The sequence below is a fragment of the Struthio camelus genome, chromosome W (genome assembly GCF_040807025.1).
Source record: "Struthio camelus isolate bStrCam1 chromosome W, bStrCam1.hap1, whole genome shotgun sequence".
NCBI classification, from domain to species: domain Eukaryota; kingdom Metazoa; phylum Chordata; class Aves; order Struthioniformes; family Struthionidae; genus Struthio; species Struthio camelus.
In genome coordinates, this window is record NC_090981.1 from 65,143,319 (window position 1) to 65,168,792 (window position 25,474).

General features: G+C 44.4%; 1 protein-coding gene across 1 annotated transcript in view; it reads right to left on the reverse strand.

Annotated features, from left to right (window-relative positions):
* The window catches only part of LOC104138530 (lipoxygenase homology PLAT domains 1), a 149,706-nt gene that overhangs the window by 10,326 nt on the left and 113,906 nt on the right, over positions 1 to 25,474 (reverse strand). Inside the window, exons 34-37 of the mRNA XM_068925839.1 lie at positions 24,792 to 24,919; positions 20,009 to 20,126; positions 13,232 to 13,409; positions 7,565 to 7,750 (exon numbers count right to left, since the gene is read on the reverse strand). Coding sequence (XP_068781940.1) covers positions 7,565 to 7,750; positions 13,232 to 13,409; positions 20,009 to 20,126; positions 24,792 to 24,919 — 610 coding nt within the window. The remainder of the gene's footprint in view (positions 1 to 7,564; positions 7,751 to 13,231; positions 13,410 to 20,008; positions 20,127 to 24,791; positions 24,920 to 25,474) is intronic.

A 25,474-nucleotide genomic window follows, 5' to 3' on the forward strand; every position in this document is an offset into this window, starting at 1 on the left:
TTAGGCACCTTGACCAGCAGCACCAGGAACATGAGGGCTCAGACCCAAATCGGCTGCACAAATGCCCTGGAAAACATGGTGACTCCAGGGACAAACTGGGCCTCCATTTATCTCCATTACTGCTTTGGAGCAGGAGGGAAGAAACAGCAAATGTCTGAGCAGTCCCTGCTTGACTGTACAAGGTCTTGGTCTTTAAAATAGTCCGTCCACTGCTGTGCTTTTGTGGATGATCCCCTATAACAAGTGTTCAGCGTTTGTAACAAAAGGTACTTCGTTCCCAACCTGTTCTGCCGCCATCAAAATCCCCAGCAGCGAACCTGCCCTAATAAAACCCGTGGCTATGCCACGTTGGCTCCTTAACGGCCCCACAGTTGGAAGTGACATTTTCAATAGCATGCAAAACATTTCAAATGTAATTAGAGGAAGAGAAGAGCTTTGGGGAAAACAGAATCACTTATTTGCTTGACTCTGGCAGTTGTATAATTTAGTGTCATGTAGCGAAATGTATTCTCTTCCCAAGCATCCTCATCCAAAAGGGCAGTTAGTTGTCCATTTATCCTCCTTTCCAAAAGGGCCCTCGTAGATGCCTGAGTGATGTTGGACAGGGGTCCTCTGTGTACTCCTGCAAGGTCTTCACAGGACCATCTTGCCTTTTTCCCAAGCGATGCTAAAAAGACTGTGCTTTACTGATGTTAGACAGATGCACAAACATTTCCTGAGGCTTGGAGAAAGAGAGTGAGAAGAATCTAGTCTGGTGAGTTCACCACTCACCAGGCAGTTGGTCCTTCTCTTTGCTTTAGTGAATATTAACTATTCCTTGCAAAGTGAGAGCTGGTGGATCCAAGTGCTTGCTGGCAGGCCGGGGAGATGAACCACATCCAGGCTTGGAGACACACATCCCTGTAGAAGGGAAACTGTCTCCTCTCTCTGCCGCCACATGCATCTATTTTCCTCTCTTTAGTTTGGAGCAGGAAGCATTCACCAAATTTCATGCAAATTATTGTTTGGCAAATTGTCAGAAACGTCTATCTGTTTTGTGAGCTGTGTAGCAAATGCGAATAAGTGTTATTTCACATGCTGGGCGACCTGGCTGGCGTTCTCTGTAGCCATCCTATCTCTAGCACGTCTGCTTCAGTTTGGTTTTGAAAGCACTTGATGTCTGATCAGGGATAATAGTTGTCATTACTGGTGCTTATGTTCACATAGGAGTAAAAGAAAACTCATGCTCCGGATGTTGATGGCTCAGGCACCAGTGAAGACTTTCCACTGCCCAACCATTCACAGCTAGCAATTGGTACTGCTCAATGCTCTAGTAACATGATTTTTCCTTTTCTTCTCGTATGTTCCTCTGAAATATAAAGTAATCACCATTGCAAAGATAGTTCATCAGCCTCACGCCCTCTGATGTTATTCATCTCTTGCCTGGTTAGATGACCATCCATCCTCATACCCCATCACATGAGACATTACCCAGAAAGTGGTGGGAGTTTCGATAGAAGTGTTAGATTGCTAGAAATGGTGCACTAAGTGTGAGGTGTTAAAATAATGGCATCTAGCTTTGCATCAGTACATCTCAAAACACTTTAAGAAGGGGAATATATTTTTATCCCTAATTTACATAAATGAAAATGAGATACAGGGATGTGATTTACACAAGGTCATCCAGCAAGCCAGTGGCAGAATAAAAATAGATGCGTCTGTATCACTCTCCGTTAAGATCATGTTAGTTCACACAGCCACATTTCTCATCAGAGCTGACAGGCAATGAAATGCCTCTCACAACCTTTGACAAAGAAAAAGCTTAGCACTTGGGACAGTTTCAGAAAAAATGTCCCTCCTGCGTTGTCTATGCAACTTGTTCACTGCAGGATTTGACTTGAGTCAAAACCACCAATCAATTACTCTCAGGCGAAAAAACCCCGCATCTTACTGATTAACTGCTACTAAGTGCCAAAACACTTAACTGCTCAGAGTGAAGATATAGCAGTTGCTCAGAGGATATTCTTGTGATTGAAGCATATTTCATGTTTTATTGAGGCATACTTGATTCAAAAGCATTTCGCAAGGGTGCAGGATGATTTGTTGCCAAGAGGAGCGAAGGAGGCTCATAGCAAAGAGAAGATTTTACAGAACTGATAATTTTGCAGGTACTAGTGGCCTAGCGGGCTTCTTCACTCTGTAGTGAAGCATTCTGCAATTACAGGAGACAGCGAAGAAATGAATAACTCTACAAGGTTAGTACCGGGGTCTTTGTCTTTTCTTCAATGATGTCTCCTGCTTTCCTTGCTTATATCTTTTTCTTTTTCTTTTTTTTTTTTTTCTCCCCTACTTCTTCTCAGCTCCAGACTGTGAGATCTCTGCTGCGTCTTCTGCTTGGGCTGCAATGCTGGTAGCATATATTTGTGATAGACAGACAGATGAGGGTAAGAAATCTGCTGCTGAAGAGAGAGGAAGGCGCACGGTGAGCTGGCCCAGTTCTACGGGGCTGCCCGGTGGGTCTGTGCTGGGGTCTCCTGAGGGGTGAAGGCTGGATTTGGGAAATCTGAAGGACTGAGAGGTCACAGCATGGGTGCTGGCATGTGGCACAAAGGTCTGCAGCTTGTATTGCCGCCTTTGCCTTGTCTGCGGCACTGACTGCAATCCGTGCAGGCCGATGCACGAGTCGAAGCCGTGCTCCTCTCCCCTGAGCCATCAAAGCAAAGAGGGTGGATGATGCCGGCTCCTCTCCTCGGGCAGGTTTACGTAGCTATTTCTCTTCCCCTCACTTTTTATTTAAAGCAGAAACTGTTCAACCAATCTGCCCCATGGATCTGTAGAGTTTATGATGCACTGAGCAGAGGGCTTAAAAAAGACCTGTTTTGGAAGCTCTTATAGCGGAGCAAATCCCTACAAAGGTCAGAGAAAGCAGATCTTTGGGTTTCTTTTAATAATTTATGCTCTGCTAGCATCCAAAAGGCTTGGAATCGTGTCTCTGAGTTGCAGAAACATGTCTCTGGAAATGCAAAATGCTGTGAGTTCAAGGCCTGGGCAATCTGAGATCAGATCCAAGATGCTGCTCCTTCAAAAAGCAGCTCCTTCAGAGGAAGAAAAGGGAAAACAAGGACATACTAATGTTCTTGAGTCGAGTCCAGCTCAAGAAAGGGGAATAAGATACTTTCTCCCTTGGAAGAGCCACCCAAAAGGATGCATGGGGGCGGTTAGGCTATTTAAGACTCAAATAGACAGTGCACTAGCAGTTGGTGTGATTGAGAGAAGGGCCCGGTTCAGGCAGAGAAGCAGTTGTACTGCATAACCTGGTTATTTACTTCTATCTTTTGCTTCTATAATAAGACAGAGAAGTCTGTTTTATGGGTAATTAGACTCTTCCTGGCTCCCCTTGGCTGATGGCAACTGAGATAATCAAGAATCTGAAATTAATGACTTTAGAAAAACTGTTTATTGTGTGGGCTCAAATCTATCCAGGCAGATGAAGAACTAAACCTAGATTTCCCACCTCGCCAACACAACACAAAATAAAACCACCTTTTATAGGTAAATCATTCAATTACTGAGATATCAAGAAACTTTTAACCATTCTTCCAGAATGGTGATTTAGTCCCTAAACCAGAGAAAAAATTGAGGCCTATATTTAGAAAGCCAGCCTTTGTACAGACCTACAGATACTGATCTTGAATAAATGTAGAAGTAAATGAACCGAGATATGAGAAAAATACATAGTGCCTTTCTGAGATCAGGAGATGGGGAGTCTAAAAGCCATTAAATTTGCTCTGGGAGTCTAAATATATTAGGTCAAACATCAGTATCTCAAAGTAAGCAGGGGCAGGAAAAAAGATATGGAGCAAAACTTAAACCTAAATTTCATTCACATCAATTTATTGTTACCAGATTTTGCCGGTGAGCTCTAAATATTTAAAAATCAGGAACAAGCTATGTGAAACTGCAGTTTCAAGTCTATAGACTGCCTGTTTTCAAACGAATGCTGACTTCCTCCCTAAACAATTTTACTGAAGTCAGAGGAATTAAATGGAGGCTAAATTGCTCCTTTATATCGCATACAGAGGTGCCACTCAGCAGTTTTTGTGGGGAAAACGCCACCTCAAAACATTACAGTAAGACCATAAAACTGACACTCTGACATGCTTCTCCAGAAGAGACAAATGCAATGTTTACGGCTTGCACTACCTGACAGTCTTTCCCACTGCAATTACTGACTCTCCCACTCTGAATACCCCAACGCAGCCAAATTTCAGCGAAAGGATAAACAAAAGTGGGTTGTGACCTAGTGGCAAACCCTCTGCAGTAAAACTTCCCTGAGGGTGGTCAGCTGGGGCTTTCCTGGAGCCCGTGGGCCAGATGTTGAGCTGCGTTTCATGGCAAACTAACCACCTTGGGCAAGTCATTTAAACGCATTTCATCTGGAAATGGAGACAGGCTGGTTGACTGATTGCTGGGACCAGGTCATGTTTGAAAAAGAAAAAAAGGAGACACGTAGGGGTTAGCTACTTCCTTAACTAGTCTTTGTGCTGTACTAGAAGCACCTAATGTGACTCAAAGCAGGCTGATGCTGCGATTCTGGCTGTTTATGAAGAAATTTTGGAAAAGGACATCATCCACGCTCCAAATATTCAGCATAGGAGGGGCAATGGGGTAGTAAAGTGAGAGGCTGGGTCTTCCACAGCATCAACAATCGTTTAGTAGCTCTAAAAAAGAGAAAAGTGAAGAAAGAATGATCAAGAGCTAACGCCTCAAGGCAATGGTAAAAATAAGTGCATTTTTGTTTAAAACCCAAAGTTCCCCAAGCATCTGATAAAAAACATGCATGATCCTCGACCCCTGAGCCTACTACTCCTTTCCAAAAAACAGAGCCAGGAATTTCTAACCAGTGGCACAGCCAATTTATATAAATTATATAGACAGAGCAGATATATATGCGAAGGACAGCTATAGCTCGGGATCCAAGCAGTAATAAATACTTTACCCACCCAAAAAACTGGCATGCTTCATTGCATGAAGTTTTAGATAGGATATGCCTTTCACATGACTAATGCAAGAACAACGAAGACAACATATGTTATGATTTAAAGTACAGTTATCCTTCTTACAGGGGGGAAAAACAAGTACATTTATGCTGAACAAAACCTGAGCACATTGTTTGTCCCAAGGCCTAACCCCACAGTCAGCTAGGTCTGCTAAAAGCCTTATTAACTATTATTTATAAATGAAAAACAGTGATATGAGGGAAATAAGGAAGGAGAATGTGAGGTTGCAATGTGTACTGTTATTCACAAATATGAACAATTTTCTCAGGCTCTGAACACAGGAATTACTATTTTAGCTGACCTGTGGTGACTATCCAGGTACCTACTCTTAGTTCACAGCAAATTTAAACTAATTGGGCCCATTTACCGCACAGCCTAGGGCTAAGCTCTGTTACCTCCCTTTGCCGCTAACCAAGAGCATTCAGCTAGCATTTCCCACAGCTCAGCCGCAGGATGGTAACTCCCTAACCTGCAGCAACAAACTCATCAGTGGCGTGGAAAAAGTGAATCATGATGACTTGTGCAAGAGGGAAAGGGCACCAAAACTGCATGTAGGAGCCCCATGCAAGACAAACAGGAGTTGTTCTTCACACAGCAGGGAGAAGACCTGTAGAACCATTGCCATGGGACGTTGCGGATGCCAAACGTCTACCCGAGAGTCTGGGCAAGCACTTGGATGAGAAAATCCATGGAAAGTTACTTAGTAGGCAAAAATGACATTCAGTTTCGGAAATCCCCTGAGCTACAAGCAGTGAGGCAGAGAGGACTGCAAAAGGATTATTATATCTGCTTGCTCAGTTCTTTGTCTTCCTCAGGCATCCAATTATGGCTGCTGGTGGAAACAGCCACTGGCCTTGACAGACCCTCGGTCTAACCCAGTTCTCATATTCTTAAGATCCAGCCTGTTCATGTGCCTGAGCCCTAAGGATCAGCTCTGCATCTGATGGGCATGTTTCATTCTGTTAGCACGACCCATCGCTGGGGAGCTGCAAGGTCTCCTAAGGAAAATGTTCTTTTTATAGTGCTTTTAATTGGTAATATATTTGGAAATGAATGCGCAAGTCCGTGTTGATCACTTGCTGATCTCAGAATGACATCCAAACCTCACTTGCAGCTGCAGAGGTGCCTTTTTGCTAAGCTAAAACTCAGGTGGATATTTGGCAGCACTTTTCATTTCAGCATCCTAAATCCAAATTCAAAGAAAAGGGGCTTAGGCAACTAAAATCAAAACTAAGTAAAATCAGCTCCCTTACTGTATTCAGTACCAGCTGTATAACTTGAAGTCACAAATTGTCCTATGTCGTAGAAGTGAAGAAATACGGGCCCAAACCTTGCAGTAACTTGGAATAAACAATAACAAAGCCAGGTTAGATGGATGGTCGTATTTCCATTATTTCACAACAGTCAGAGATTACAGTGAGTTTTCTTTTCATCTTTTTTTCCAGATAACAATAAGGAAGCAAAATTCCCGTGGAAGAGTCTGATACAAAGATAGCATCTTACATTAATACTGTGTGAGCTGCAGGCTTGCCCACCTGCCACAACGCGGAGCAGTCAATAAGAGGATTGCCGGGGCATGTTTATACTGCAGTGTAACCTCAACCCAGCTATAAGCCATCTACTTCAGCGTGGACAGCAGTCCAGCCAGAGAAGGACTGGGCAGTCCTGCTGCAAATCCTCCCAGGACTTTGCATAAACACTGCTGCCCAAATCACCTAGCTAATACCAACTCAGGTGGGCCTATGGGAGCTATCAAGCTTCACCTTTGGGCTGCAGCAAGGGCCTGACGTTATCAATAGATTGACTGTTAATGGAGGATCATCTCTTTTAGATGAAGTCTGAAAGAGACAGGGCAGGAGTGAGATGAAATATCCTGACAGCAGTGCAGGTGAGGCATTTGTCACAAGATGCTACTTGGTACCTGAATAACAGCACAAATAACTGCTACCATTTATGAAACCGGGAACGGTGTCCGGCAGCAGGGAAATGACAGAATCTCTCTCGGCAGGGCACTGCACACTCACCATATGATGGAGTGATTCTAATAAAGACAGGCACAGATCTTGATTTCTGTCTTCTAAAGCTCACTGCACGATGCCAGGCTGCATTACCCTGTGTGTCAGCGTCAGGTTGATAGTGTCAAATTGCTCGGAGAGCGCCACAGTGGCCTGTGACAAACGTACTGCACTGATAGAGTTGCTGTGTTGGGAAAATGGGCTGGATGCCTGTGCTTAGGAGGAGTTACCATTATCTGTCCTGCAGTGGTGGCTATAAGCTCTGATCAAAGCTATTAAAGCAGATCCTACACCAGCAGGCATGGAGACGGTCTCATGCCTGAAGAGAATATGTCTGTTCAGACAAGCCGAGACACAGGAGGGCAAGCAAAATGCTTGAAGTTAACCAAGGCTGCAGCAGGGCTGAGAGCAGTGTCCTCAGCCTGCACCAGTTCCATGGATGTGGCTGCCTTTGCTAAAGTGCAAGCCTTGTCCCAATCTCTCCCACCCTACTCGTGTCACTGCACTGACCTTTGTTGTCATGCCAGATTCGCACTTTGCAGAGATCTCCCAGGCTCAGCATGTCAGGGAAGGTGAATTCGTCCATCTGGTTCCTCTCAAACTTGTTAGACTTGTTGGACTCCTTCAGAGCGAGGGTCCCGCTGTCTCCATTCTCTCCAAACAGAATCAGGGACACGTTGGCATCGGTACCTGCTCCTGGAAGGAGAGAGCAGAGCGTACTGTCGTGAGCTACCCTGCCAGATAGGACTGACACCCAGCCACCAAATGTACGGAAATGGCGGCAGCAGAAGCAGGCTGCAGGTGGCTGCAGTAATGTCCAGGTTCCTCTGGGCACACCCAGTGGATAACAGCGCATCAGTGCAGGAACCTGCAAGGAGGACTCCTCGTGGTAGCTAACAAGACAGCCCTTCCAGCCCATCTCTCTAAACAGCCGGAATGCTTTGCCCTTGCATTCAAGGTATGGTGACCATGATGATAACAATACTTATAAGTATCTACTCCTGACATAGCCCTGTGCATCACACTGCTTTACAGAGGATGTCAGCGTCATGATTCTTATTTTCCAAGGATGTCTTGGGAAGCACAGTGATTTGTACACCACCATCCAGCCATCTATGGAAGAGCATTAAAGCATCCACTGTCCTAGGCTTCCCACCGGGTCACAGACAACTCAAGCACTGCCACAGTCAGTTTTCCAGAATGTGGTCTCCCTCTGCATACTTGTCGTGGTCCCACAACCTCCCCCAGGTTGTCCTGTTGTGTCCAGGACGCTTCAGCTGTGGTCTGCCTTGTGCTGCTCCCCCTCCTGTGCGAGGCACAGGAGTTTGAAGGCAGAGTAGAGTGCAGATGATGAGCCAAACTAGAGCAGCATCATGTGGACCTTTCTCCTCAGACCCTTCCCATGGGTCTTCTTTCCATTATACCTGATGCTCAAAATATTGTCCATGTTACATTTATGAAAAAGTCCCAAATTCTCGTACAACAGCTTGCCCTACCAACTCCCACCCTGCCTCATGTACGTGCTTGGAAAAGAAGCATTTCCAAGGTGATCTTTGCTACCTGATATTGAATTTCATATGCCCATGACAGCTCAAGTTTTGTGGCAGAAACAGTCATGTTGTCATTTTTCCATACTTTTGGAGAGTTCAAGGCTGTACCATCACCTGCAATGACCTTATGAACATTTTAGCTAAAGGGGTCACAATGATTTTACTTGCAATGTTTATAATTTGACCAGAATTATGAAGTCTCTCCTCATTGCTTTTTATTTTTGATGGCGTAATAAAAGAGCAGATTCATAGAAGGAAATTTGATTCCATATGCGCAGACATTTATTGCTGTGTCAGAAGCGAGGTCCTTGAATTCTGGCAAATGAAAACAAGATCATCAAACCCAAATCTGGCTTACAAAGAAACTCAGTGTCTGCTGCCCCTGGTTAGATATCCCAGCTTTGAAAATGCTAGCTGCCTGCCAAGCCGTTTCTTATACAACAGTATCATAAATCCATTTTGGGCCACACGGACAGTATTTCCCACAGCTCCATTCACAACGCAATGCGGAGGCAAAGACAGGGAGGACTGAAAACTTTTTGGGAAAATCACCACTTCTTCAGGATAATTATTTGAATACAGAAATTAGGAAGAAATCACATCCCTCCTTATAGAAGGACCAAGAAAACAGTAAAAGAAAAAAAAAAAGAGGAAAAAAAAGAGCCATACAGAGAAAAGGTAAAGCAACATTTGGTGTCCACATGAAAAATTGCCTGTGTTAAATTGAGGCTAATTTTCAGCAGGTCCCTGGGAAGAACTTAAGAAGGAAGAGAAAGCATCAGGGATTCAGGCAGTTCATCTGGCCGTACCTTTTATGACCCTAAAGCTTGCTGAGGTGAGGAACAAAGCAAACTAAAGTCCATTTTCTTACAAGGAGCAGACTCCCAATTAATGCAAGGTCTCAAAAAGCAAAGAACCAACTGTTTCTGAGCAAAACCTTCCCGGCAGGAAGAAGCTTATGAAGGCCTCACGCCGTGACATTTCCCTCACAAGCAATTAGCGGGAGATGGGAAAGAAAAGTACAGAAATTGCTGAATCAATGTACATTTCACCTGTCTAGGTCTTTTTTTTTTTTTTTAATTCAAGGAAACTGTCAAGCACATTTAGGAACTGTAACAAATTTGACAAATGAAGGGCTGAAGGCACTGTTATTGCACAAGCCCTGGCTAGCAATGAGGGCAATCTCAGTGGCCTCAGTACTGGGGTCTGTACCATTGGATGCCTTCATTGACACCCTAAACGATGACAGAGAGTGCATGCTAAGCAGATTTGCAGATGACACAAAATTTGTGGGAGTGATAGACACAATGAATAGCAGAGTTTCAACCCAGGTGGACCCTGAGAAACTTGAGGACTGGGCAAACAGAGACTTCATGAAGCTCAACAAGGAGAAGTGCAAAGTGCTGCACCTGGGGTGGAGTAACCCCTGCACCTGGGCAGGACCCAGAAGTTATGGCAGCAACATTCACAATTAGGTTGAATCTAAGCTAATAGTGAGCTCTTGCTGTGTGATCAGTGCAGACCACATATCGGGCTATGTCAGGAGGAGCACGGTCAGCAGCTGAAGGGAAGATGGTATGCCCTTTGCTGAGCGCTGGGGTGGCCTCACTTAGGCCATTGCACCAGTCTGTGCAATGTCAAGTGGGATGTGGAGACACTGGGAAGGGCCCAGCAGATACCTGCTAAAATGGGCAGGGGCTGAGGCATTCAGCCATAGGAAGAAGTCGAGGGAGCTGGGCTGGGGCAGGTGGGCAAGGGGGAGGCCCGCAGTCAAGCCGTGGGAGCAATAACGATGGCAAAGCCACACATGGTAGAGGTGCTGGACCACTCACTAGCCACAAATTGCATCAGGTTGGGCATCAGGAAAAAAAATCTTTCCTACGAAAATGGTGCAGCCATGGAGCAGGTATCCAGGGAAGAGGTGGCACCATCGTCCCTGAAGGTGTTCAAGACTTGGCTGGGCAAAGCCATGGCTAATCTGACTTAGCGCTGGCAACTGCTCTTTGAGCAGCAAGCTGGAGGAAATAATCTCTCGAGGCCCCTTTCAACCAAAGTGTCTAAGATTTTACAGTTCTTACTGAGCAGACGTATCATTTTTTTAGCCAAACTACAAGTTTGAATCATAGCCCTCTGAGGCCAAAGAATGTCCTTCTTTCGACTTAATAGAGACTTGGATAGGCCACTAGGCACTGACACCGACTGTCTTAAATTATGTAATTTGTAGGCTGTAGCTGAGCTGACAACATACTAATTAATCTTATAACCAGAGAGATAAAAACCTCCTGCTTCGTTAATGCTTGTAAAATGAGAAAGCAGTATTTATTCTTTCTCAATCTTTATTGCATTGTCATGTATATGATGCCTGCATGCAGAATACAAAAAGGCAGTGTGAATCAAAATTAAAAGACAAGGATATTTTCGTGCCACAGAAAGCGCTGTTACGTACTCTCGTTCCCTTGTAACTCTGTCTGTGAGTCACGCTTTGAAGAAAGTAAATTCGTGCTTTATTTTTCTTTTCCGGGCTAAAATAAATCAAAGTTTTGGTTTGAACCAAAGATTCCCCACCTGTCTTGGGATGAGTCTGCCTTAACAATCTCTTTTCCCCTTAGCCGGTGTATTCTGAGAGCTGACATCTGAGGTACGTCTGGTAGCCTTTAGATCTGATCTTTGAAAGAGTGGAATCAGTCCGTTTGCACGAGAAGGTACTTTCTCTGATACAACCTCTGTATATTATGTGATCATCTAGGTTGGAAGATTTCTGGAAAGTCAAACTGTAACTCAAAGCTTTTTTGAGGAAAAGTGAAATAGAACTATTCTTAAGCGTGTGGGGAGAAAGAGGAGGGAATGACTACTGCTTTCTAATTTACTGTAGAACAGTTTTGCTGGGATTCATTTTCCCTAACTTTTATCACCTAGTTTAATTGTCCTAGCTCTGCCTGGCTTGGAGGGAGGAACAGGGGAGGTCCTGCAGAGGATGATCCAGCCCAGATTAAGACTCTTTTCTTGGATGAATTGATTAGACAGAGCCTAGACTAGAAGGAGTTTAGACCAGAAGTACAATTTTTTTGGAGGGTGACAAATAGGTGAGATGAATCCTACTCTATGTTTTTGGGTTTTTTTTCAATGCCTCTGATGCACTGGAAAGTTCAAAGCTATTGCAGAGAAAAACTTTATACATAGAAATAAACACGGCTGACTATTCACATTGGAGTATTGCTCTCCCTAGACAATATCAGTGCGACAAGAGTTGATATAACATGTTTTAAAATAACTGTCAAGGATAAAAGGCCTTTCTTTCCTGAAGTGGTCCAACTGGGAGTGATCATGGAACATATAGTGATCAAAGCGGGGAGATGGTTCATGACTTGTACCCTCTTTTAGAGAAACTGGATGAAGTTCAGCATTATGCCAGAGTGCCGTAGGATCTAATCATAAACAGACCCTGAGAAACCTCTCCGTAATCTGTTCTTTCCTACTGGTTGTCGCGGCTCATAATGAAATAAAATGCCTCATCATTAATACCCATCATCCTTCATTCAATGGGAAGGGCAGATCTGTCTGCTGTTGCTGTCATTTTCTATTCTCCTCTCATTTCTATTTCCATTGCCTTTGAGTTAGGGCTGAATTTCACAAAAAGGTCACTGAAAGATCTACCACTATACTAGATGGATTGCCAGATACATAAACAAATCCTCCTTTCTCTTTTTTGTTTTTAGTATTTCACGACATGCTGTTTCAGACAAGCAGCAGGCGGCGCAGATAAAAAGTGGTGAGGTGGCCCTAAGATACTTTGCCAGGGGAAATTTGATATTCTCATCTCAAACCTCACAAGCTGCAAAAATTACCACTGGTAAATCAAGAAAGAGAGGTGAAGATCAGAAGGTGATATGCATGCTGGTGCGGCAGAACTCCCTCGGAGGGTCAACCTTTCAAATAAGGTATCTTCATGATAATGTGCAGCTTGCGTTGATTTGGCATGCAGCAATTGTACATAATGGTTGTAACTTTCACTCATCAGCCTGACAGAAGTTCTTATGAAAAGAGGCAGTGATCCCAGGAAATGACATAGAAATCCCATTTCTTGGCTCTGGAAGCTGTGTAGCTTTCGTTTAACTCTATTTCATCTCTTGTCTGATGTGTATTTATGGAATGCTTTTTCATGAGATAAACGGCCTCAAAACACTTTAAAAAGGAGGGTGAAAAATTGCCATCCTTTTTGGCCAAGGCAGAGACTGCAGACTGAAAATCTAGAACCCACCAGCTTTAACCACAGTCTTCCAGCCTATGTGGTCACAAACCTGACCAGAAAGAAAAAGGGGTGTGTGTGAGGGGGGTCCTACAGTTGCAACAGGTTCTGGCAACAGCTTCTGATTAAGGTTTCTCTGAGGAAGCAGTCAGCAGTTAAATTTAGACCAGGTGTCAAAATATTTCATGTTCGCTGATCAGATGAGGATGGATCCCACAGGGTAGCACTCTCATGACAAACAGCCAAAATGGCAGTGTTCCAACATAGTAGGGCTGAATTATGCTTTTTTGCATAATTTCAAATTAAGCATGAGATGTTTGCCATTGCTAAAAAAATGAACTTCATGCTAGAAAAGATTTAAGACATCCACCATATACCTACCTCCAACATCACTGGTTTTAACCTGAATAGTGTACGTTGTGTCTTCCATCATCTGCTCATCATTTATCATGGCTGGCATCTCACACACAAGACTTCCCGTGGCATTTTTCAGCTTTGACAGCCATTCACCATATGCAAATGTAGCCACTTCTTGATTAGTCAGGTTCTTCAAGACAATCTGTGGAGAGTCAAAACAAGGGAAAAAAAATCAGCTACCATTTGAATGAGGGTACGTATGAAGCACACAGTCTGGCTGGACATGGGCAGCATGTCGTTCTCAGCAAAGCCTTGTCACAGCCTGAAAAACAATACCGAACTCTTCTGGGTTAAACTGAGTGCCTTGAAATGGACATACTTGCTGTGGTGACTTGTCCTGAGAAATGATCTTCATACTATTGGACCTTTTCATGCATGGGGTAAAGCACAGGAAGAACTTTGCTCCTCTGACATAAGTCATGGACAAAGCTCACCTGTACGAGGGTGAGACCTTTCCTGGAAGTTGGTCTGGAGTTAACTTCAAAGAAGAAGGAAAAGACAGTTATTAAAAACCCCACTACCTCTCCTTGAAGTACACAGTACCTTTCTTTCATCTGCCTCTTTTGTGCAAACACATGGCAATCATTATATGGATATGCAAAACAATCTCAAACAAATTTAAAAAAAAACCCTCACAGGCAAAAATTAGGCCAGCAAAACTTCACACACTTTTCCCTCTGGGAAAGGGTGATAGAACAAACAACGTGCAACATGCAGATATTAGTCACACTGCCTAATGTGTTACTGTAAGGAGCTCAGATGCTGTGGCGATAGCTGGTAAGAACAGAATAGGAACCTGTTTAGAACAAGCCAGAGAGCTACTCCACCGAACACTTAATAAAATATCCTCCTTTTTGTGTCCTGATCAAAGTGGCCTTGATGGAACCCCAGTCTACTGGGAGGAAAGCATTCCACTAGCCTGCAGCAACAGAGACCATACGTGAGTGATGCAGTGTGTCAAGAAACAATGACTTGCTACACACATTTCTGCAAAAGCCGTGTGGGCATAAGCCCAGACACGTGCCAGAGAAGTGTACATGCTATTGGGAAGAAAAGAATCAGGGAATAGTAGAAAATGTTAGGTTGAAAGGGACTTTAGTCCAAACTCCCGCTCCAAGGAGGGCTAACCGCAGGGTCTTGTGCAGCTGAGTTTTGAAAAGCTTCAGGGATGGATATTGCCCCAGCACGCCGGGCCTCTGACCACGCTCACTGTGAAGAATTTTTTCCTTACGTCCCATCAGGATTTTCCTTGTTGCAACTTTTGTCTGCTGTTCTTGCCCTTTCACTCTTCACCTCTGATAACAGGCTTGCTCATTCTCCTCTTAGGCAGAAGATTGCTATTCAATTCCCCCTTAGCCCTCTCTTCTCCAGGCTTAAAACCCCTCATTACCTTAGCCTTTCCTAGTAAGTCATTTGCTCCACCACTTGACTGTCTTAATGACCTTCCAATGCACTACCGTGTGTCAGCCTAGGAAACTCAGAAAACTTATCTTGAGAGGAAATATGCTAAAATTCTGTCCTCAAACTGTATGTGTCCCAGTCTATGGCCTTCTGTTGACCCCAGCCAAACTTCACTGGAACCTTTAGCAGTTCAAAAGAAGAACATTGCTCAAGGTTATAAAAAATGGCTTAAAAGAGCGCAATAGCTACACCACTGCTGAAGCACTAGCAGTACTATTTGTGCCTTGTACAGTTTTGTGGGTAGGACCCTCATCTGAGGTTTTTCTTCTCTGACTGATGATAAGCAGGGATCTGTAACCCAGCATCTTCATCCTAGAGGTACAGGACATTGTGGCTTATTAGAGCTGACCCACTTTTCTATAAAACTGCCTATTCTCAGCCAGTAACACTACTATTTTGTGCTTAGAGAACAGCTTTTTGATTCAAGGAGACTGAAATGAATCCCTGCTTTGAACCAAGCAGAGCTCAGGTCTCCACCTCCCCTGGCTGGTGCCCTTTCTGCCAGGATATATAACAACAGGAAGTCTTTTCATTCTCAGGGATGAGTGAAAGATGTCCGTATCCTCTTAGCTAAGAGTCCAATCTAGAAACATTTTTTGGGCTAAAATTTGAAAATCAGGAATAATGTCAGGTGAACTGAAAATTACTTTTCCCCTTGGTACATAGACTCTTTGCTGGAGAAGATTCAACCAGCTCTGGCTTTCTGTCCTGCTCAAGCATGGCAGCGACGTTGTTAGTAGCAAAATGTCCTGAGAAAAGCTTACAGGGAAATGACAGGAAAACAGCAGGGGATAGTAGCAGATTAGAGTTGCCAGCTGGAGTGCACTCGTAGACAGCGAGATCAGACCTCGCACAAATAACCATCCCATGTCCAATGTTCCAGATGCTGTCTGGGAAAAACTGCCAGGCCACTAAAACCACAAGAGTAAATTACCCTCTATTTCCCTCTTCAGGCCCTCACCTAGAATGAACGGTTTCATCCATATGTAGCTTCATGTAAGCGGTTAGCACAGGCAGTAACAACAGCCTCTGCTGTCTCACTCTTGGACACTGCTCCAGAGAGGAGTAGAAGAGACACAGAGGTAACAGGAAACATTTGGCAAGCTGGTAGCTAAGTCAGACTATGGCTCTGAGGAATGAGATTTACCTTACCTAGCATGAGCCACCTAAACGCTGGGCACCTAACGCAAGCTCATCATGGTGGCTTTCCCTATGGTCGATGGACAGAGACGGGTACCACCAACTGACCCCATCTTGCTGCAGTTGCCTAAGTTGGGGGCAGATACATGGTCCCTGAAGGCAGGTGGTATCTCTCCACTGACTACAGAAGAGGTCTAATCGTTTGGCAGAAGAGGTAAAAGCTGAATGCAGCTTTTCAGTGACTAAAATTGCATGCGATGAAGCCCATCCTAGAAGGAGAAGTTTTTGGGTGCTGCGCATGAATAGGATGATGTGGGATTTTGATTTGGATCGTGAGAATGAAAAAAGTGATCTCAGAACCTGGCCTGGGACTATTTTTATCTTCTCTCTGTTGTTCCTCTTGAAAGAATTAGCTATTCCTTGGCAATAAGGAATTTTACATCACATCTAGATTATTATTTAGGACACCTAAAACTTGCTGTGGACATCCTGCATACTTTTAAGTCTAAGCACTACCACTAATTGTGCACGGATTTTAACTGGGCTGTAGAATGCTTTTAAAAATAAGAAGAAAGTTGGAGCACTGTATATGAATAAAATGTTGATGACTTGCTTTGTAGCTGAGCAAAAATGGTAGCTGACAGGAACCTTCAACCAGCAACTTGCAATTAATTGTGCACCGTGTGCTATAACAGAAAGGTTTGACATGTCAGTTCATTTTGGCTTACCTCTGCCCTCCCTTCTCTGAGACACAGTGTAAAACACCTTCCTCATGGGCTCACACACACCCCCGCACACACACCCTCACCCACACCACCAATGCTGGAATAAATGGGTCCTGGATTTCATCTTTAAAAGCTTAACCACACTTTTCTATGGTTCTGTTGCATGTCGTTAGTCTTCACTTAAAAACAGGGTCCTCTGATTGTAAAACAAAAAGACGCTGCTGCAAAGAACAACAATCAGCTCCTGCTATAATGAACTATCTCAAACTCTCTTAATCTCCTTTATATAAAGGAAAAAGAACTGAATAAAGACAAACTCTCGTATTCAGGATTATTTGTGACGTTTGAATGCAATGCAATTAGTACTTCATTAAGACAGCTTCTTATCTGCCTGGCCTTGACAGCACAAAGTAATATCAAAATTCTGAGAACCATCTAGGCAGAATTCAACAGTCTTACAATTCCCTGTTTTTCACTCAGCAAGCTCTCGTCCCTTCTTATTCCTAGCTTTTCTACCTCATATCTAAGGCACTGGACAGCAGGTGAAATCATCATGTGGTCTGAGGAGCAGGCTGTCCCAAGAGGAGGTTTCCAATGCATGCATTTTAATAAGTCTCTTAATTAGAAGTCACCTATTCTCTGTTTTTTTCAGAAACACGGAGCACGCCGAGCCCGAAGGTAGCTTGATGTGGTTGAATAGGAGATTCAGCATTAGGTTAGACGAAAATATCCAAAGTCCATGTCTCTCCCAGCAGTGGCGAGATCAGAAACTGCTCCTCAGCTTTTCAGAGCTTTCCATATGTCTTTTTGTGCGTGTTCCAGCCCTTCAAACTGCCTTGTATGGGCAAAGGGATATTCCACTTGCAGAACTGGGCAACATATCTATAAAATGCCCCACATGGGCGCACAGACATAAATAGTAGTAGTAATAACAAGAATAATCAACAATATTCATTCTGGCCTACCGCATCACAAATCAAATTTTGATTCCTCTAGTAGATTAAGTATCAGCATTTAAAACTTATTGTCCTTTTTGATGGAATTTGAATCTTTAGTACCAAATCATTACTTCACTGAGATTCTGAATAAAATTTCAATGTATGTTATCTAGACGAAGAAAAAATATGACTACCTCCCTGTCTGTAAATTGAATCTTTTGGCTATGTACAACATCATTGATAATCCGTGCATTTTAATTGGCATTTATGCACTTCTATTTCTGGTAAACTAAAAACAGTATAAATTATGGCCAGCAAACTGTTTACAGAAAGACCAAGAAGAATTAGAAAGGTCATTTATTGTTATTTTAATAGAACAAGGAAACTGAGAATATCCTGTAGATAAATGGAGCAACAAATGGTTAATTACGGGGTTGATGGCTTAATCTAGCTTCTCATTTCACTGTGCTAGTTAGCACTAACTGTGAACCATCTGTCTGAGAGTTTAGCACTACCCCCACAAGTATTTCATTATGCAGTTTTAATATGCACTTTTGACAGAAATGGAAATGGGCTCAGATCAGTTTTCATGTCACACCAAGCTACATAAGTTTTCAAGGCTGGAATACAAATCAGAGAACACAATGGCTCCTTCCTCCCCGTTTCCAGAGCACTCCTGTCCTGACTCACCGCCTGGCAATGCAGTGTTATTTTTACCTTCTCAGGGAAGGTGGGAAAGGAAGCTAACAAATAAAGTTCTGTACATATCACTGGAGGTAGGAGAGCTCTGCCCTTTAATGTCTGTCTTCTGTCCTGGAAACTACAGGTACAATTTTCAAAAGCAGCTAAAATCCCATTGTCAATGAGTTGTGTGCAGGGTCTGTTGCTTCTGTCCATCCAGAGGAGTGCTATAAACCCATTAGCTGGCCAGATAAGAGAGTCATGTTTTCCCAAATCTCTGTGAAGGGCTTCCTGGGAGGGACAATCCACCAGACTCAGGTGCTAGAGCAGCTGGGCAGAAGAGGCAACGGGGCTGCGGGGAGGTGGCACTCACGACTGAAGGTGCAGCCCCTTGCCTTTGAGTTATTGCTGATTCACGAGCACAAGATCTGGAATGTCTCCGGGTGAATAAGCTTTATATGATTTCATTTCATGTGGATATGATTTATAAAACACAGGGGAAGGTACAGGGGAAATGGCAAAGGGAGTTTGACCGAGATGACTGAATCGAATCAGAGAACAGGCTGAGTTATTCCTTAGGCACAGAGAGAAAAATTGTGCGTCCGTGGCATCTATTTGGCAGATATATGCTGAAGGTCTAGTGCTTTCTAAAGCTGCACAAGAGTCGCTAGGAAAAAAAGTTCAAAGTGCTAATGTCCAAGTACCAAAAGGAACTGCAACTAACTCACGCTAACTTTTTGGACCGCGCTACAGCAGGTGAAGAACTTTTCATTACAGGCCCAGAAGCTGGTGGCCACCTAGGACCAGTGTTTAGAAGCACACTAGTTATGGAAAAAATAAGAACAGCTTCAGACTAGTCAAAAAAAAAGACGATCCAATAAAAAATTGTGCACTGTTCCTCCTGACCACAGGTTAAGCCACTGGCTTTTTACCTATTTTTATCTAAAAGTTAAGCTACACAAATCCAATGGTATATCTACTCCTGAAATAACATGCTAAATAAACATGGCAGAGATGTGTCCTTCCCTTAATGACATCTGATGGTGTAGAATCAGCATGCCACTCCATCTCTCTCTTAGAAATATAATTATAGGACCCATAACAAGGTAATTACATCTTAGTGCCCAGACAGCAGTGTGGTTTACATAGATCTGATGGTTCTGTAGAGAAGATAAAGACAAGTGCAGTGCTTTTTTGCAAGGCAGAACACTAGGGAAAAATACAATCAACAGAAATAGCTGGAGCCATTTTGCATGCTGTATTCAAAATACAAAAAGAGAAGGGCACCCTACTTGTACGAACAAGAAAAGAAAGAAATCCGCCCGCAAGCTAGAGGGAGAAGGGAAAGGGAGAAATTGACAGTTTTGCCTGAAAGGACGAATTGCTTTGGAAATTCCCCACCTAGCCCAGGCCCACACTAGTTGTTCCTGCCCAGCAGAGAGAGATCCACTCTCTCATGGAGTCAGAGCAGGGCAGGAGATTGCCAGAGCTGAGGGTACATCCTGGGGGCCAGGAGATACCGCAGGTGCCCTGGTGGCAAGGCAAGGCTCTTTCGCAGGGAAGCAGAGCAAGGTCTAACAGCAGGGACTGCAGTAAAGTTACACGGCACAGCTTTTGCCCTTGCTTTCTCCTCCTTGTACTCAAGCCCTTCAGGAAAAAGGCACGAGACACCAAACGGAAAGAAACAGGAAAGGAACATAAACGAGACACTCGCTGCCTTTCTCCCCTTTCCCGAGTGCTGGAAAGCCTCAACGCCAGCAGGTTACAAGGAGACAACGTGATGTGAAGTGCATTACCCTTTCCAGGAACCAGTGAGGGCGAGTCCCCTTTCCATCCATCCGGATCCTCATCTTCCTCAGGGGCGCAATGTCAGCAATCTCCATGATGAAACTGTCTTCTTGGCCTCTCTCAAACCTGGAAGGATTAAAAGACCAGGGAGATTTCCCACTGCTTCATGGAGCCGTTGCATGTTGTTCTCCTGTCCATGCTGCAGCTCAGACCCTGCGAACAGCCTCATTTAGAGTTTATGAGTGCATTTTATTGGACTCGAGCTTTTCTATTGCACAATCAACAGCTACTGTGTTTTTAGCAAGACACCTTTGTCCAGAGTTGACAGGGATTCCTCCTCCCCTGGAAAATCAAGCCCATATGAAGTTTCTGGAGTCGTTCCAGGCAGTCTGTGGCATGTATTATCATTCTAATTGAAACCAGAACAATAGGCAGAGGCTCACAGTCAGGTTACTGAACATCCCTTTCTTCCTCCTGGCATCTACCCATGCGCTTGCCTGTAGCCCACCCCAGCTAGAAGGCAAAGCGATTTTGCTTAATCTTCTTTCACTAAGATGCTTCAAGTAACTTTGCGCTTGCTGTGGTGACAGACAGTTCCTGCAGCTCAGCTAAATTCGGCAGCCTGATTGCGAGCCAGAGTCCAAAGCTGAAGCTTAGCAAGCACAGGCAAACTGTGTTAGAAAGGGCCCCAAACCAATGATTCCTCACTCCCGTCCTCAATTTTGGGAATTTGGATCTTCAAACTAGCTCCATCTTTGGTAAGAACCAGGGCAGGTTTGTGTAACATTGCTTGAAGCATCCTGCCCTACGCTTGGCTGCTGTACAGAGGCACAAGGAGGTGTAGGGACCGCTAGCCCATAGCAATGAGCAGAAAAGAACAAATGGGAAAAAGATAGCTAGCACGTACTTCTTGAAGAACATATTACACTGGCCAGGGTTGCAGCTAGCTTCCCTCCTTACTAAAATCAACGATGCTAAGAAGAAACCTTGGCTCCAGTGAACCACATTTACAAAATATGCTATCTTGGGCTTGACATTACTCTGTTTAGAGCAAATGTATCTTCTGGGATAGAAGCTATAGAGCTTGCCTGAAAATGTCCTGTCTGGCAGACCTGCTGCAGGCTTGGAAGATGGAAATCCAACATTTGCTGGGTGGAAGGGCAGCCAAATGCAGTAGATCTACCAGACACCACCCTGACCACTCTGCTGCTGATGTTCCTCCTTCATGCAAACCTCTCTTTGTGAGTGAGCTACAAAGTAGGGCCTATGTCCTCAGAGAGCTTTGGAAGGAGCGCTGCAAACTGTGGGCACTTCCATCATGCAGATAATGCATAATGATGATATCTCATTCCTGGCAAAGTTCTCAGCCTCCCACCAGCTGTGCAGTGCCAGAATACGAAGAAAAAACATTTCTTTATCAACTTCTGCTCAGATTACACCCTGTAGCCTGCATGTGATTATCCTCACACCATTATCTGAGCCTGCATAGCTGCAGATGTTAGCAACAGGGATTGGCACAAGGCTCTGAGTTTTCTTCCAGGCATTCGCTTCCCCACATTCCCAGAGGCATTTGGATAGGGTGTTTTGATCCCGGTCCATTTCTAGTTATTAATGGTTATGTTTGCTGTTCAGAAAAACTCCTCTCTGTTATTTGTCTTTCTGTGGTACTTGATAGCGAGACAGTCTGTTTTACTGTGAGAGAGCACGCTTTTGTGCTGTGAGTGGATTGATTTTCATTTCTATTTAAGGAAAAGGTGTGACCCTTCCAGCCTGAATTATCCTAGGCTCCTATGATTAGTTTTCATTACAACCACTATTACCTACAAAGCTGCATAGAGGACTCTCACTCCATGCCTTTCCAGGGTGAGCAACTCCAGTCTAAACAGTCTGTCAAAAAGGTAAACCATTATTTATATTCAGTGAATATCCTATTTACAGTTTGTAAGGCTGATATTCACCTGTTACTCCCAAGAAGTCTTCATACTACAGGAAAACACCTGCTAAAGTGACAAACTGGATGACCCAAGAGCTCTTTTCCATCCCTAATTTATATGAACAGGAGCATAAAGCCTAAAAAAAATTGAGAAGGAAAGTAGTAGTCAGAGGAGCTGCCTGGCACTGCGCCATTTCCAGGACACTGAAGTATTTATCTGAGGGATTTCGTTAAGCTTTCTTACCCATGCCTGCACTTATAAATATTTCTATTGCCCAGAGGTCTTGGCAATAACAGTAATGTAGCTAAAATTGCCTCAAATCGGTGGCAGGCTAGACAGCGGGTTGTCCGTAATGCGCTAAGCTGCTGTGAGTGAATTGGCACCAGACGGCCCCGATAAAGGTGAAATGCCTTTTACCCATTCAGTTGCGGCGGCTCTGCCCCGTCCCTCGCTGTGGGCGTGAAGGTTGGCGAGATTTCCTTGCAAAGCAGGAGCCGGGGAAGCCTGTGCTGTTAACAGCTGGATGGAGACAGGCAGGAGCGGTGTGCAAACAGGCGGCGCATGTATTTAGGGGCGTGCGCATCCTTCGCGGAGGGTGCTCACGAGATGACGTGAGCTCTGTGTTGCTGGCGGATGAGCTGTGATACAGAGCTCCTCCAGCTAGTGGAGGTGCGCCAGGACATCCCCAAAGCATAGCACAGCATCCTAGGGTTAACATGTTAACGGCTGGTTTTTATATGTCCTTCTTGATACAACCCCAGTGACTTTTTCACCTTCTTTTGCAGATCTTACCCTGCTAGAAGACATCCCAAGCAACTAATACCTCATAGACTGTGTGGCCCTCCTTTATCGTGTCTTCATATCATTATAGTACAGATTATTCACCCCATCTGCACAGACGAATCTGATGATTTTTTGTAGGCCACATGGTTCAGGGGTACCACTTGCTCTGCCACATGGAGTGAAATTGCAGTCCCTCTCTTGAGTGGTTGGAGCTGTCTGTCCCCTTCAGAGATTTTTGGTTGCTTGACTCTGATGGGAATTCTGCTTTACTTTTGAATGAGAACAGTCACAGTCCATTTTCCCATCTATGGAATTAAATGTTGGTCTTGAAATAGTGGAAGATAGACCAGTTGAGGACTGTCCTAGAAAGAGGATGCCACTAATGCCTGGACACACTGGTAACCTAGGTGCATTTGTCTCTCCATGATGGGGAAGGGGCCAAGACCTAAGGCTTTCTGTGGCCTGCCTGATTCAGCCGCGTTCCTCATGGAAATAGCCTGGAGATTTTAGTCAGCACCTCTGCTACATTTTTCTCAGAGCAAGCAGTACTCATGCCTGTTACGCAACTAAACACAGAAAGGATTCAAGCCTAGCTCGTCATGCTTGCCCAAACACCCACTTTGCTATGATAAGTGCAAGTAAAACATCCCCTGAGCAAACACCTCTACGCTGAGAGCCTTATCTGCAATTATCCAGCCCGCACGTGATACCCAAAGCTGCGGCAGAGGAAGCGCACTGCCGGGAAGCTGAGGTGAAAGTCCAGCCTCACCTCAGCAAGCCAGGCTAGAATTGCACAGCCAGATGCTCCAGCTCTCCTGCCATTCTGCTGATGCTTTGCTGAGAATATCAAGATCAGAGCTCATCAATGAATTGAATTTAAGCCTGATGAAGCCCGTTTCTAAAAGATGTTTTGTGCTATGTTCATTCTGGAGCGTGCCAAAGCTTACTGAGGGAGGTGTTGGAGAGGAAAAGGAAAGCTTTAGGAAATGGATATGTGGCATGTGGGGTTTTTTGGCTTCAGGTTCTACAGCACACAGTATGGCACGCCACAGAGCTCACGGACCGTTTTGGGCTTTCTGCAAGCTAAGGCCACATCTGCAAAGACAGATGCCATGGCGTGTCCTCTTTGCATCAGCTGCATAGAAGCCAATTCCAGTTCCCAAACCACACGCTTACATTAGCACGGCACAGAGCCCAAGCTGAGAAATTCCACTTCTGAGCAGGGCTTACCATCTCTGGGATCCCTCACACGGCTTCTGGATCAAAGCTGGCTCACATCTGGCTGGCTCAGTGAATGGGGGGAGCCAAATCAGGACAGACAGCACCTCCCCATCGTAGGTGCTTCCCGAGGCACCGACCAGGTTTCTCTGAACCTGAGAAAAAACTTCTTCACTGTGAGGGTGACAGAGCATTGGAACAGGTTGCCCAGAGAGGTGGTGGAGTCTCCTTCGCTGGAGATATTCAAAAGCCGTCTGGATGTGATCCTGGGCAATATGCTCTAGGTGACCCTGCTTGAACAGGGAGGTTGGACTAGATGATCTCCAGAGGTCCCTTCCAACCTAAACGATTCTGTGATTCTGAGGCAGGCATGAGCATGTTGGTTTGTGTTCCATTCGTTATGTAGTTACTAATGTATATGTACAAGCATTCCCATCACAGCTGTTAAATAATGTCTAAATTAAATTACTTATGTTCCACAAATTATGCATTCTGCAGAAAGCCTGCACCTGTGATTTTCATGCCTTGCCCACAGTTCCTCGTGGAGCTGATGCAGGACTTCACTGCTCATACTTTTGCTCACAGTGCTTAGCTCCAAAGTCAGAGGAGCAGGTTAACCAAAACTTATATATATGACAAAGCATTATTTCACTAGCTACACAGTATGCTCCTTTCTTCTGCTCTGCTAAATGCATTACAATAACACTTCCAACAACGTCCAGTTCTAAATCTATAAAATTAGTGAGAGTTTATCTGTTTGATTCAGTGGGAGAATGATAAAAGCCCTAAGTGCTTCCAGACTTGACACCAGAAAGTGACTCTGCTTCTACACGACAAAAATGACAAAGTTACTAACCTATCTCCATTTTTTTCCAGCTGCAACTCCTCGGTCTTCCCATTGGATCCAAAGACAGTCATGTAAATATTGGCATCCGTACCGCCACTTTCAATGTCTCCAGTCACGACTGTAACTTCATACAGGATCTGTGAGGATTTGAAACAATCAGAACGTCTCATTCAAAACAGCCGTCCTTAACACACACAAAAGCCTCAGCAAACCCTGGACAGGTTCTGCCAGAGGTCAGCTTCTCATTACAACCCGACTTCTTGGGTTCTTCCCCCACTGCAGTTTCATGAGACAAAGTTAGAGGATGAAACTTGCTGCAGGACCTTCCCCTTCGCATCCTCTAGGTTTCTTCTCGTAGATTTTCAGCCTGCACACACTCTGAGAGCAAGAGATGTTCATTACGATGAACGCATGCTTGAGGAGCAATGAACACCAAACAAGCTGCTGGGCCACGGGCGTTAACTGTCATGTAGCTCCGAATGGTCAGAGGTCTCCATCTCTCTGCTGCCAGCATCTGTGATCGCAGTCAGCTTCCAACACCGGACCACTGAACAGCACCCAACTCAATTGTTCCTTTCCCTTGATTGCAAAACGTTTCCCTCAAGTGTGCAATGTCCATATGGGCAACATTCAATCCAATATCACTAACAGCTTTTACGTCTATACATCTAAATACTTTATACATCAGGAAA